The sequence below is a fragment of the Peromyscus californicus genome, unplaced genomic scaffold, assembly GCF_007827085.1.
Source record: "Peromyscus californicus insignis strain IS unplaced genomic scaffold, ASM782708v3 Scaffold_5__1_contigs__length_169319896, whole genome shotgun sequence".
Taxonomy (NCBI): domain Eukaryota; kingdom Metazoa; phylum Chordata; class Mammalia; order Rodentia; family Cricetidae; genus Peromyscus; species Peromyscus californicus.
This window is the reverse complement of record NW_026294573.1, coordinates 86,433,542-86,447,962: the sequence shown is the minus strand read 5'-3', so window position 1 is coordinate 86,447,962 and position 14,421 is coordinate 86,433,542. Positions and strand designations below refer to the sequence as shown.

At 53.3% G+C, this 14,421-nt stretch overlaps 1 protein-coding gene across 2 annotated transcripts in view; it reads right to left on the bottom strand.

The window, feature by feature from the left end:
• Positions 1-14,421, bottom strand: part of Akna (AT-hook transcription factor) — a 46,616-nt gene that overhangs the window by 26,297 nt on the left and 5,898 nt on the right. Inside the window, exons 1-4 of one of the 2 annotated variants that reach the window (XM_052716923.1) lie at positions 11,152-11,909; positions 5,785-6,150; positions 1,780-2,816; positions 647-721 (exon numbers count right to left, since the gene is read on the bottom strand). In XM_052716923.1, coding sequence (XP_052572883.1) covers positions 647-721; positions 1,780-2,816; positions 5,785-6,037 — 1,365 coding nt within the window. In that variant the 5' untranslated portion in view covers positions 6,038-6,150; positions 11,152-11,909. Of the gene's footprint in view, positions 1-646; positions 722-1,779; positions 2,817-5,784; positions 6,151-11,151; positions 11,910-14,421 lie in introns of those variants that run through there. The other variant, XM_052716924.1, reaches the window with a different exon arrangement.

Here is a 14,421-nt window from a genome sequence, read left to right as displayed (position 1 = left end):
GGCCCACTTCCTGCCTCACCCCAGGAAAGAGGGAGGTCCCCATTCAGGGTTCTCAGCCTCCTCTGGAGACAGGTCAGGGTAGGAGGTATGCTGCCCAGTTCTCAGTGTGGATGAGCTATCCCTTCAGGACATTCCACCTGCCACACAAGGGGTGCTCAGTTCCTGTTGGATACAGGAGGAGGGTTTGTGTGAAGGGGTACGCAGACACGGGAGAAAGGTGAAAGTGTGATTCAGGAAGAATGGGGCACCAAAGATTGAGCAGAAAGTCTGGGCTACAGCCTTGAGCTTAGAGAAGCATGGCAACTTCCTGAAAGTCATCCAGCTGGCTAGGAATGGGGTTAGGAGTCAGCCTAGGCAGCCATACCCCAAAGTTACAGAGAAGGAGACAGCTTCTGATGACATTCCTGAGTACCCCAGTCTCTGTCACTCAAAGACATTAAACAGTGAGAGAGAGAGCCCAGGGATGGCTAGGTTATGCTAAGGTCACCTAAAGGCTTAGTGGTAGTTCAAGGACTAGGATTCTTCCATATAGAGTCTCAGGACGCAAGAGCCGGTGGCCTTTCTCTAAGACTCTAGGGTAGGCCGTCTCCCTAAGGAGGCCAGCTCTTGGCTCCACCCACCCAGCTCAGCCCATTCCAGCCAGTACCTTGGCCCCGAGGCGAAGCTGGTCGATAGTGTTCTCAGCCTCCGCGTACTTGGTGAGGAGCTTGTGATAGTCCTCCTGTAGGGAAAAGATGCAGTCACCCCAGGCCACCCATGCACGAGGACCTGGGTCCCATCCCCAAAACCCAAGGAAAACTGCCAGGTGTGGTGGCACGCATTTGGGGAGGCAGAGCCAGGGGGATCTTTGGAGCTCTCTGGCCATGGCCAGCCTAGCTGAGTTGGTGAACACCAGGTACAAGTGAGACCTTGTCTCAAAACAAACACACAAGTAAGGTGGAGAACCTAGGCAGATGCCCAAGGATGACTGCTGGCTTCCGTATGCAGGCATCCACACATGCATCCACACATGCATCCACACATGTGTGCACATGTGCATAAACACACACAAAGGACAGAAAAATAATTAAAAGTCATAGTTCTCATCTACTCAGGATCACTGGCCTTACACAAAACTCTAGTTTCATTAAAGTAACTCACAGCAGGGGAAAAAAAAACAAAAACAAAGCAGATGTCATTGGTCGCCTGTGATGCAAGAGACTGTCGTGAAAATAAGTCATTGTTATAAAAGGTCAGATTCAGAGCTGGGGTGATGGCTCAGTGCGAGCATGAGGAACTGAGTTTGGATCGCCAGCACCTGCATTAAAAAGTCAAGCATGAACCCGGGCATGATGGCTCATGTCTTTAATCCTAGCACTAGACAGGCAGAGGCAGGAGGATCTCTGTGAGTTCCAGAAAAGCCTGGTCTACATAGGGAGTTCCAGGACAGTCAGAGCTATGTAAAGAGAGCTTGTCTCAAAAAAACAAAAACAAACCAAGTGTGGTGATGCATGCCTGTAGCTCCCGGACTTGAGGGAGGAGACAGGAGAATCCATGGGCTTGCTGGCCTGCCAACCTAACTGAATTGTGAGCTCCTGGCACAACAAAATATAGTGGAGAGTGAGACAGGAAGGTACCAGATGTCACCTTCTGAAAGCACACAAGAGGAGGTGTGGGAGGAAAGAGAGAAAAATAGAAAGGCTGGAGAGATGGTCCGGTGATTAGGAGCCCTTGCTGTTCTTTCAGAGGACCCAGGTTAGGTCTCCAGCATTCACACACAGGGACAAGTGTCTTGCTTACCTGCAGTTGATGGACCAGCTCAGTGGCTTGTTCGGGTGTCTGGAACTCCTGGGGTACCCTGGTGACAGGGTGGGTAAGAGAAGGGTCGTTGGCCAGGGATCCCTCTCCGCCGCTCAGCAGGACATCTCGAACGATCTCGGCTGGCGACTTGAAGATTAGGGGTCTGGTAGGGCCTTGTTGCCTATTGTGGCCTCTGGACTTGGGGGGTCGGTAGTTCTCATCTTTGGGAAACTTCACCCGGGGTCCCACCTTGGAGAAGTCAGGGAGTGGGTAGTTCAGGCGCCCCCGGCCATACTTGGGGGCATCTGAAGAAGAGTGGCCAGCCAGAGTGGCTCCCCGATTGCGCTGTGACGAAACTTTCTTTACTGCCCCAAGCCGAGTGCTCATGGGGCTGAGAGAGCCGGTAAACCGTGAGGGCAGTGGCTTCGGTGACGTCTTAGTTCTCTTCCAGGTTTGGTCCTCAGGCTGAGAGCTGGGCAGGCTGGTGGTTTCTGGCCCCCATGTGCCTGCAGAGCACTGAGGATTCTGGGCTGGTGCTGCCAAGGAGTCCCGGAATTCTGTGGGTGTTGCCGGAGCAACGCCACCTCCGTTTCTGTCATCTGGCTGTGGGAGGTTGTGGTGTGGCAGGGCTTCGGCCAGCGCGGCAGGCTGGGGGACATCGGTGTCTCCTTCCCAGGTAGAATCAAGGCTGTCACTAGGTTGACCGAGACTCACAGTCCCACTGCTCCAGGACTTTGCGGGGCTGTGTTCAACAGATGGATGGGCCGTAGAGTGTTCAGAAGGTCTGTGTTTACCGCCTTGTTTGATAGAGGCCACCCAGCCTCCGGCTGGTCCCTGCTCCAGAGCCGCAGGGCTGGAATCTCCCGGGTCTTCACACTCCAGTTCCGTGCAGCTCTCTTCAGCTAGCTCCACCTCAGGGCTTCCAGGGGCCTCATCCAGTTCCTCTGCAGACAGGTCCAGCGGCTGATTGTGCCTGGAGAGCCAGGGCAGAGGCAAGGTGGAACCCTCTGGGCTGCTCACATCATCAGCTTCAGTCTCTGGAAAGACAGGTCATTCATTGCTGAGTACGTCTTAGGTCTTGTAATGCCACCTGAGTCACTTCAGGACCTCATGATGTGTGGATGGGAAGAACCTAGACACATCCCACGCAGCCAGGTACTTGTGTGACTCTTCCCCTGGTCACCTCAAAGGTCCTCCAAACTCAAGCCTTTGCTTCAGTCTCCCCAAAGTATGTCCCATTTCCACAAATGGCAACACCATCCCATATAGTTGTGTAAGGCAGAGCCTGGAGGCATCTTGGTCATCTCCTTCTCCTTAGTCCCTGATCCAGACCCATTTACCTCCTCTTACAGAGCTCCCTGCGGACTCCTGCCCACATAACTATACTTCAACTAATGTCTTCTTATGCTTGGATGAATGCAGTAACCACTTAACCACTCCTTCCTCAGCCCCGTCCCACAACCTGGAATCACATCACATCTCCCTATTGTTTTCAGCACAAAGCAGAGCCTTCTCTGTGGTCCTGGGGTCTCTGCTGGACCAACACCCATAACCCCACTGATGGACCCTGAAAAGTACTGTGCTTGCGTTCATCCTCCACCAGGGTCCTGTCTCCTTCCTGTATCTTGTGAGCTATTGGTTCTTTGGGCTGCATCTCAAGCTTGACCTTACCAGGGAAGTTCTGAAGCTCCCAGATAAGGTCCAACTCTCCCTCTGCAGGCTCTCGCAGGCCTGGAGCCCTCTGCATCATAACTCCTGTTGTTCAGTTTGGGGATTATTTTGTTAACACAGGTTGACAGAACTCTGCAAGCTTCCTGAGGGCAAGGGCATTGGTTGCTTTTGTGCTCTACTGCATTTGAAGAGCAGGTACTCAACACTGTTTCTCGACGGAGTAGAAAGAAGGGGAAAGATAAAGGGTGCACAGCTTCCAAAAAATAGATAGCTGTTGTAATTATTATGTAGTAGATACAACATTTACCTAACCATCCATCCATTCTTTCACTCATCTATCCATTCATCCATCTGCTTGCACCCCAGCCATCACTTATCCCTGCATACATAATCCACCACCCATCCATGCTTTCAAGCATCCACCTATCTAAGGACCTGTTTACCCATCCATCCATCCATCCATCCATCCATCCATCCATCCATCCATCTACCTATCCATAAATCCATTCATCCTTTCACACATCCATCCACCTACCCATCCTTCAAGGCATTCATCTATCACCCAGCCATCATCCATCCATCCATCCATGCATCCATCCCGCAGGCAGCCATGTTTACTGAGTATCTAGTCTGCTCTGTCTGTGACAGATCCAGCTTTTCATGAGGAACACTGGGTAATACAGCACAGACTGCTCTGAATGGAGGTGCCTTTGTCATAACCCCTGTATGACTTGCTGTTTCATAGTGCTCTTCCCCCTAACTCTTGACACTGCATATCTCCTGGCTACTTAAAACTGGATTCACTCGGGAGGCAGAGCCAGGCGGATCTCTGTGAGTTCGAGGCCAGCCTGGACTACCAAGTGAGTTCCAGGAAAAGGCGCAAAGCTACACAGAGAAACCCTGTCTCGAAAAAACCAAAAAAAAAAAAAAACTGGATTCACCCAGTCACTCTATTTTACAGCAACACATCCAAAGACAAAGCTCTAAGATGGTAAGTGACTGGCCAACAGCTCACACTGTGTTTCAGAGCAGTACTGGACCTGGAACTCAAGCAAGGGTCTACCACCAGGGGGTCATGCAGAGACTGCACTCACTCTAGGCTCTTCTGATCCCTGTCTGGGGACCACGCAGAAGTCACTGAACCCTGGTAGTCTAATTTAAACTTGGGGCTTGTTCCTCTTGCCTGCAGAGAGCTGGAGTAGAGGAAAGGAAGTAGTTGTTACATCATACCAAGAGGCTCTGAGGAAGAGGCACCTCTGCCTATGGCCTTAAACATCTCAGTCTCCAGTCCCTCAGAAAGGATTCCATCTCAAAAGTAAACTTTTTTTTGTTCAGCCTTAGAGCGTTTGCATGGCTTATAGAAGGCTCAAGGTTCAATGTCTAGTAACACATACACACACACACACACACACACACACACACACACACACACACACGAAATAAAAACATAAAAGCAAGAAAACAGCTGTGGCAGGCATGAAACACTTAGGGTAATGGTACCAGTGGTTTCTCTATGGTCCGAGGGTTCTACTGATTTTAGGGAATCAAATGTCAGCACGTCCTATTCATAATCCAATAGAGGACCCACCATGCATCAAGACATTCCTGTTCCCAATGGTGTCATCATGCCCATTTCGTAGGTGGGGAAACCAAGGCTAGGGTGGAGAGTGGACTGGCATGGAAGAAGCTGAGAAGTCCCTCCAAGCTGGTCTCCTGGCAATAGGAGCAGAACCATTGGAGCAGATGAAGAGTGTCAACATCCCCTCGGATGACTGGGGTTCCGAAGAATCCTTAGAATAAGCCTAAACCCTGAACTGAGCAATCCAAGTTACCAAAGACAGGATGGTGGTAAGTATGCAAAGAGGGCTGGATGCCATTCTCCTGTGTGCTACTCACTACAGCACAAACCAGAAGCTGGATCCTGCAGGGCAGGAGAGGCTGGCCCAAAGGATTATGGGAGAACCCTATTCCATGCAGGTCTTAGGAGGGACTTGTGGAAGAATGCTGGGATAATGGGGAAAAGATTCCTAGCTATTGAGATAACAACAAAGCAAGGGACAATGGTGTATTCCAAAATATATTTGCATATTCATATAAATATTTGCATATTGGAAAGCAGTCTCACCTGGGGAGGGGTAGGATAATGAGCAGTTTTTAAATTTACCCCTTATTTGCTTACATTTTCCAAAATGCACAGGATTATTGTGCAATTTAAATATCGAAGGACAGAATTTAATTAAGGGTTGTAAAGACACCCCTGTTTCCTTGCCTTTTCTAGAAGGTGGGCTCTTTGGGGAACAGATTACCACTGCAGGCTAGAGGAGTTCACCTCACCTTCTCCAGAAGACTCTTCAGACTCCTGCATGTCTGGGTCCCACTCCAGGGGTGGTGGTGGGTGCTCCTGTGCCCGGCGGAAGTCCTCCAGGAGCTCAGGGCTGGTGGCTTTAGGAAGAGACTGCTCATTTCCCCAGCCTTGGTCACTGCTTCCATCTGCATTTTGCTCCTCAGCCCAAGCCCAGCGCCTCCTGCGGGGCCCTTGTCCCAGGCCTGGCCCAGCCCAGCGTGCCTCTGTCCCTGAGCTGGCCATGGGGCTTGGCCTAGCTTCACCTGGGCCACTTCATCTTCAGGAGACTGAGCTGCAGCTGGGGGTCCAAGTCACAGGTGGCTCCTTTCAGCACCAGCCATCTTGCCTGGGGCCTACTGGGGTACAACCAATGGATAATGTCAATCCTCAGGGCCTTCCACCATCCAGCTAGCAATTTACCAGCAGGATCCCCAGAGGCAGGTAGCCCTCTGCTGTGTGACCCTGGGTGACTCACTGTCCTCATTTGTCATCAATGAGGTGAGAATTCCTCTTCCTCTAGGACATAGGGTAACATGCTAGCAGTCAGAACACAGTGCAAGTGTCCCCTAAATGCCAGCGACTGTCACTGCACACCTAGCCCTCTCTGTCTGCAGGCACTAGGCAGAGGTCCTACTCACAGCACTGACTGCCCAAGGGAGGACATGCACAGATTAGCAAGCAGCAACTGTCCAGGTGAGGACTGACAGATGCCCTGCTCGCATCACCCCAAGCTCAGGAAGCCAAGGAAGGCACCACGTGGTTTCCTTGAATCCAGGTTGAAAGCAGGCAGTGGTGCCCCAACTAATTGAAAGCAGGCATGCACGCAAACAAGGCTCCACACATGTCCCAGCAACCCCACTCACAACACCCGAGCACCCATCCATCGACATGGAAAAACCATTTGCGGTCTCTACATACAGCAGAGTATATTATTCGGCTGCAGAAAGGGATGGGAATTACAGCAGAGAAAGGAATGAAGTCCCAACATGTGTGACAATGTAGATAAACCACTGAAGGGCTGTGCTGTGAAGAACCAGACACAAGAATTCTGTGTGTCTGAGTCCGAGGGTTGCTGTGTGCAGACCAGGTGAGTCCAGAAAGGAAGGGGGCCACGTGATGCCAGCCACAGTGATGCTGGGGAGGGGAAAGGGGGCCCTTGCTGCTCAGTGGGCGTAGGGCTTCCTTGAAGGGTGAGGAAAATGTTCTGGAAGTAGAAGAGACACGATGCAACCCTGTGGTTATGCTAGGTGCTGCCGAGTGGTAGTTTCACGTTATATGAATTTTGCGTCAGAAAGAGAAACTAGAACGCTGTAGGCCAGGGGTGCTGAGAGTACAGAGGCCGGGTGACTGACAGCAGGGGGTGCTGGAAGGTGGGAGGCCAAACCCACAAAACCTCTCCTGACATCTTCAGCAGCTGCATGTGACTCTCAGGCAGAGAGCCCAGCCAAGGGGCGGTAGAGAAAGCCCTCTTTATTGCTATGGGATAGTGAACCAAAGTGGACAGCCTGGACAGAGAGGGACTGTGGGAATGGCCCTGGTGGCAAGGGAGGGTGTTCCTCTTCTCCTCTTCTCCTCCTCATTCTCTCTTCTTCCTTCACACTCTATTTCTAATGCTTTGCTGGTATTTCCTGTGTCAATCACTGTGTTGAGTCCAGGAAACGCAGCCCCAGGATAAAGGCACAGGACCTAGGAGCTGCCAGCCACTCAGTTCTCAAAGAATCCTGCCTGTCCACACTTAGTTTTTATAAGGATAGGGAAATTGAGGCCCAGAGAGAGTGGGGCCTTGCCCAAAGCAGCACATGGGCTGAAGACCAGGCTGGGGTGGAGGCCAGCCTCTTGGTACCAGCCTGGGCTCTTCCATCCAGGCCAGTATAGTCAGTATAGTCAGCCTCTGGTATTGGGCGGTCAGAGTGGTCCTGGGGATCTTGGACCCTGCCTTCAGTACGCAGTTGGGAAAAGTCATCAGGCGGCTATTTCTAGACTCAGTTCCCCGGAGACCGGGGCTGCGTGGGAAAGGCTGGCTCCACAAAGGCTAGCAGTGACAAGGGCCAACCTTCCGTAGTTGACGCTGACTTTAGGAATGGGGGCTCAGGGGCTTCTCTGCCCGCCCCTCAGCCAGTCTTCCTCTCTGTCTCAGTTCCTGTAGAACCCCTACATTTACGGCCTCTCTCCACCCTGTCCCCACGCTGCCAGGCTAGCAGGAAGCTTGACTGATATCTGCCTTCCCATCTCATTGGTAAGACCAAGGCTCAGAACCGTGACTCAGTCGGGATCACCTGGTCAGTAAGCAGAGGTGACTCACCAGAGGTCAGTCCCGGCCCAGGGCTCTCTTCGTTGGTTTTGTTTGGTTTTGTAACCACATATCCCCAACAGCAAAAATCTGCACACCTATACCTCTAGGAATACCTTTATCTGTATATCCACATAATCAATATACTACATGTACTAGAAAGAATGTTTTTAAATGAAGCAGTTGAGGGCTGGTGAGGTGGCTCAACAGCTAAAGGCACTTGCTGCCAAGCCTGAGGACCCGAGTTCAATCCCTGGGACCCACGTGATAGGAGAGAACTGACTCTCAAAAGTGCTGTGACCTCTACGTATGTGCTATGGCAACACGTGTGCGTGCGTGCGCGCGCACGCGCGCGCACACACACATACATGATTAAACGTAACTTTTAAAAGAATGACTAGAAAAATTCTTAAGTTGAGGCTGGGGAGACGGTTCGGCAGGTAAACAGCTGAACGGTTCAGCTGGTTGAACCAGCCTAGTGACCTGAGTTCGAATCTCCAGAACCCACATAAAGGCTGGCTGCAGTAGAGCAAGCACCTGTAATTCTGGCATACCCCTACCAGGAGATGTGAGGCAGAGAGGAGGGAATGTTGACAGCTCGCAGGCCAGCTAACCTGGCATGTGCAGGAGTGAATGAGAGACCATCTCAAACACCAGAAGGGGAGGCTCAGTACTCCAGGTTGCCCTCTGACCTCTGCCATGTGCAGTACCACACACGTACCGCCCCGTTCCCTACAGAACCTGCACCCCTGCTCAAATCCATGGTGACAAGAGACCTTGACCTTGAGTATACGTGAGAATTCTCTAAGCACTCAGTCTATGCCTACAGGATCCTGGCTCAGAGGCCCTGGGACCGGGCCTCAGAATCTTTAAACCAGGACCACGACAAGGCTTCTCCCATCTTCTGGCTCCCAGTGTGGAGGCGTGTGCAGATAGACGGGTGCAACCACATCTTGCCTCCTCCTGATGTCTCTGCAAGGAGAGGCTGTGGCGTGTGGTTTTCTGACTTTTGAAAGGTTATTCCCCCCCCCCCCCCCAGTCCACCACAGAGCAGCCTGCCCAATCACAGAGACCTTTGCGTGCAAAAAGAGGAAGAGCCTGTTTTCTGCAATGACTCAGTGGCAGAAATCTCACTGTGCTCAGCAGAGCCTGCACGTCACAGGCAGCTGTGGTCAGCAGCTACAGTTTTGCACCCATCCCTCAGGCGCCTCAACCTGTGAGCTTTTCCTGAGAAAGACTTTAGTCTCTTGTGCAAGCCACAGCTCTCTGTGCCGTGGAGCCTGGGACTGACCCATCAGTCAGGTAGTCAATCAACAAACACACATCAATGCCAAACGTGCAACGGAGCAGCAGGCTGAGCATCAGGCAAGCAGAACCCAGCTCTGGTGTGACTGCCACCCGAGCGTGTGTGACTGGCTGACTACTCCTCTCTCTACAGGGGAGAAGCGGTCACCTAGCCCAGCCACTGCTGTGCCCCTCACCCTGCTCTGGTGAGCACACTGGCATGAGATGCACCAAACGAACTTGGAGGTTCTCATGCCCCAGGATACAGAAAAGCGTAAGCTTGCCAAGATCCTGCCCGTCACGAAGGACGCAATCCAGAAGAGCTACCGAAGGAGGAAGTTTGGGGACAGCTTTAATAGACCAAACACATCTAGGGGAGAATGAGGAAGGCCATCCAGGACAGAGGAACAGCACAGACAAAGGCGTGGAGGTCTGAAAATACAGGCTGAACTTCAAGGAGACCTGAGGGCCTGGTCCCCGGGTGTCACACACAGGCAGCGAGGTCCTGACAGCCATCACGGGGCAGCAGTGGAAGCTGGTGAACACGCTAGCCATATGAACTATGTCCTGACCCAGGAGGGCCAGCCCCTCTATAACTAAGGCCCGCCAAAGGCTGGAACATTGGGCTAAGGGTCCCCACATACCCCTGAGAAACTGCACCCCATCCCCAGGAAGCACCAAACACTGCTTTTCTGTGCCCTTGCCTCCCCCAATCTGACACCCATACAGCCCTGTCCTCCATGTCCTAACACACTCCAGGGACTCTGTTTAGTTGCTGGCTAGGCATTCCCCTCTTCTCCGCTGCTCCACACAAGCAGGGTGTGTGTGTGTGTGTGTGTGTGTGTGTGTGTGTGTGTGTGTGTGTGTGTAATGGCAGGGGGGTTGTTCCTGCCCTGGAAGTCTGAGGACCCTCCCTTGGTACGGCTACACAGCCTTCAGCACTCTTGGCCCTCAGAAGCCCCATGCCATCCAACCAAGGACAGTCAGGGCATCCCTCCCTACCTTAACCTTAGGAAACTGAGGCAGACACCTAATGAGGCCTCACAACCAGGAAGTTCAGATTGAAGAGGAACACCGTGGCTATTAAACCAAGGCAAATCAGACTTGTAGGAGGCAGGAGGATAGCGGGGGAGACCTCCAGATCAAGCTGCTGGGCCCTTCTAAAGGGCTAGGCAGTGGGGCTCCAAAGCAAGTTTGGATCAGAGACAGGGCATAGACCAGTTATTCACAGGGAGTGGCCTCTGGCCTGCAGAAAGCGGAGATGCCCACAATGGATGTCCCCAGTCTGGCCCTGACTGACTCAAGCAGCCAGGGAGGAAGAGAAAAGGGGCCAGGCTTTTACCGACTCTTATCTTGCCCTACTTTAGGTCCAAACTGGCCTCCTGGCCCCCAGAACATCCACACTCTGTCCCTGACCTTGTGTAGAGAGGGGGGTGTCGTCTCCTGGCCTGCTCCTCACTCCTGCACATCTCCATGGACCCTCAGCAATCCAAGCACTAACTGGCCGGGAGATGGACCCACCCTGGGCACAGAGAGGGACCAACACTGGTCTAAGTTCACCAAGGGAACCAAATCAGAGCTGGAGCTGGACACGAGCATCCTGGAGTCCACTCTAGCCAGGGGGCTGGGCTCCCAGGGCTGGACAGGAGTGGCAGCAGCTGCATAGCTGTGACTTCCTGGCTGGGCTGGGCTGACTGCCAGGGTTGTCCAGGGAGTCTATGACTGGCCCATCCAGAGGGAAGGCGGCCTTCCCTCTGGCCCTCCTCCTGGCTCAGCTCCTTACCTCACTTGGACTACACCACCATCCTGCCGGCCTGGGCTCAGGGGAGCTGCCCACGAGGTCTTTGTTTCAAACCTGGGGAGCCCCCTGCCTCCACAGCACCCTGGACCGCCTCCAGACTGCTCTGCCAGCCAGAACCGCCTCAGCTCACAGACAAGCATCGCTCCTCACTTCTCCCCGCCCCTGCAGCTGAGGCCTGGCCTTGCCTCCTCCTTCTCACAGGAAGCGCCCAGCCTGATTTCCTACAAGTGTTTGTGAAAAGGAGGGGGTTTGCTGTGCGGAGCTGGCGCCAAGAGCTTAACCCCTTGCTGGGCAACTGTGGGGCTGCACTGACCGGGAAGAGCTCACAGAAACTACTGAGGCCTTGGGGTTTAGGACCTTAGATGCAACCCTGCATGGACTGGCGGGGAGACAGAAGTCCAGAAAAGGCCAGGCGTTTGGCTAAAATCACATTGCATGCTGGACCCAGGAAGGGGAGCCTGCAGCCCCCATGCGTCCTCTTCAGCCACCAATGACTTTATCAGATCCTCTCCTCCCATATTGTAGGTCTCAGTGCAGACCTTAACAAGGCGGACTCAGACTCAGAGCTCGTTCATGTCCTTCCAGCTTTAACTCTGTCCCATCTACTACCACAAGTCTCGTCATCTCAGGGAGGATTCTGGGATTTCTTTCCACGTGCTGTCCATACCTGGAGATAGACACACCTGTAGTGGAACTTTCTAGGTAACTTGGAAGAACTGGAGGATGAGATGAATGTCCCCTACGGTGGGTTCCCCCTCAGAGCCCCAGAGATGAAGTACCAGCACTTGGGAGGCAGAGCCAGGCGGATCTCTGTGAGTTCGAGGCCAGCCTGGGCTACAAAGTGAGTTCCAGGAAAGGTGCAAAGCTACATAGAGAAACCCTGTCTCGAAAAAACCAAAAAAAAAAAAAAAATAAAAAAATAAAAGAATTATCTTGATGGTCAACCTGTGGCTCCCCAGTTCCCTTGGCTTCTATGGAAGGAGTGTAGCAGTTGTTTGAGGCACTGCAGGGCACAGACATACCACATCTGGCTCTTCACAAGTGTGTAGGCTTTCAGGTGTGCCTGAGGCAGAGTGTGTGAGACAGGCTGGTGACCCACATCCCAGCTGCTTCCAGTGTTTCTGAGCCTGAGGACTTATAGAACCAAGCAGGTTCTGAGCACCAGCAGTTTCGGGTCCCAGATGTGGGATGTGCCCTGGCCTAAGACACAGGCTTGAGAGTAACAAGATGGGGAGGTGAGGCAGGACCTTCAGGAAGGTCTGGGTGGGGAGCCGACAGCCACACAAGGGACCGGAAGGAGAGAGAGGCAAGAGCAAGCCACAAGCAGGGCTGAGGCGGGACATTCTAGAAAGGCAGCTTCAAAGATGTGGGAGCTGCTTGGGGCCTTGAAAACAACAAGGTGTGCTGTGAGAGGACTCGGGGGCCAGGGAAGAAGGTACAGGAGCTCCCTACCCTTCAGGATCTGGGCTGGATCAGAGCAGCCAGGAAGAGGCAGGAGCCAGGTACAAGGGAAGAAGCTGCAGGATTTGCCCAGAGCCTGCTCCTGGCTCCCCACGCCGCCCCTGCCGACCCAGAGCGTCAAGTCAGGAAGCACAAAAGACATGAAATCAACCCTCTGACATGCAGAAAGCCCTCAGGGCACCTCAAGGGAGTAGCCAGGCTAGGGGCCACCCAAGTGCGATGGAGAGAAGGGATCTTAGTCCAGAGGCCAGGGGATTCAATGTCAGCCTCACCTCCTGCAGGCTCTGTGACCTGGATGGCTCCACCACCTTGAGCCAGTTTTCCCCTCTGTGAAGCAGGGCTAAACAGAGTGGCCACTGCTCAGCTGTCAATTCGAGGGCAGAGTGCCCAGCGTACGGTACCTCAGGAGCTAGTTCAGCACCACAGTCTCTGCCCCTGGGTGGCTCCTTGGGTGGGAGTCTCTGGGCTCCTCCAAGGGCTGGTGGCTGATGAATGAATGGAATGGAGTCTCTGAGGGCCAACTGCCAGAGTCTGGCTAAGTCAGCATCAAGCACCTTCAACTGAGTGACCTCTCAACCCCTCCGTCCCTGTCCCTGCCTTGTATCCACATCTGGGTGGTAGGGTTCCCGCTGCAACCCCCAGGGACTAATGGAAGAGAGCCAAATCTTGCCAAGGCCTTCCCTGCTGCCCTGGCGACCATGTGGCCCATTATGTGGGAGGCGGGCCCCTCTGACATCCTGTCACTCACTCACCCACCGCCCCCCATCATTAACCCATCAGCACCAGGTGGCTGCCGCAGCTGGCACACCCTCGGCCTTTTTCAGAGGCAGCGGCCAGTATTTACTGTCCTTCACCCTGCCACTTGGGCCTTCTCCTCCCCCTCCCTGCCCTTGCTCACATGGTATTCCAGCAGCAATACCATCCCTGATTTACTCAGCCAAAGCCCCAACCAAACTGAGCTTGGACACAGTAGCTTTCTCCTGTCCTCAGATAGGTCCATTCTTTATTCAGGTTCTCAGGCCAGACTGGGTGGTCCACCTGGCCACTCCCTTCCATCATGGAACTCATCTACCCATTTTCTGAGTTTCCTAAACTTCACCAGATTCTGGCCTTATCTCTCCCCACATATCTTCCAGAATCTTCCTCACCTGGACAGCCCTGCCCTTCAACCCCCAACAAACAACCTCATGGGATCTTCTCAAACACAAGCTCCCAAACACAGCTTCTTATACATTTTTTTTGCCACTCAGGACACTTGTCCACAGCACTAGGACAACCAGAAGCGGCAGCGGGCCCTGCTCCAGCCCCCTCACTCCCTCTGTGCTCACCTCCTCCGGTCTCCACCTCCTCACTGCTCCCCAGGAAATGCTCCCCAACGAGTGCTCCCCAACAATATTGCTGCTTCTCGCCAATATTCACCTCGACTCCCTGTTGACTTTGAGCTGCCTGCAGACCTGGCTCCTGCGTGACCTCCTTGGGACTTGCCATTTGTCCTGGTGCTCACCAGGTGATGATATGGCCAGCGTTGGTCTCTTGACTCCTGACTCTTAAGGATTTGGCATGGGTCGACACATGACAGAAACACCACAGATGCATTCCAGATCATCCACTGCACCTCGCCAGTTGCCCAGGTAGCTGTCTGTAGGCCCCTAACGGTCATCAAGACTGGTGTGAGGTGTCCATCTCACAGCTGAGTACATAAGGTCCCTAGAGCCCACCCAACTTGCCCAAGGACACAAAGCTGGTGAACATGGTAGAGACTCAGATCCACGAGGACCTGGCTCCTCCCAA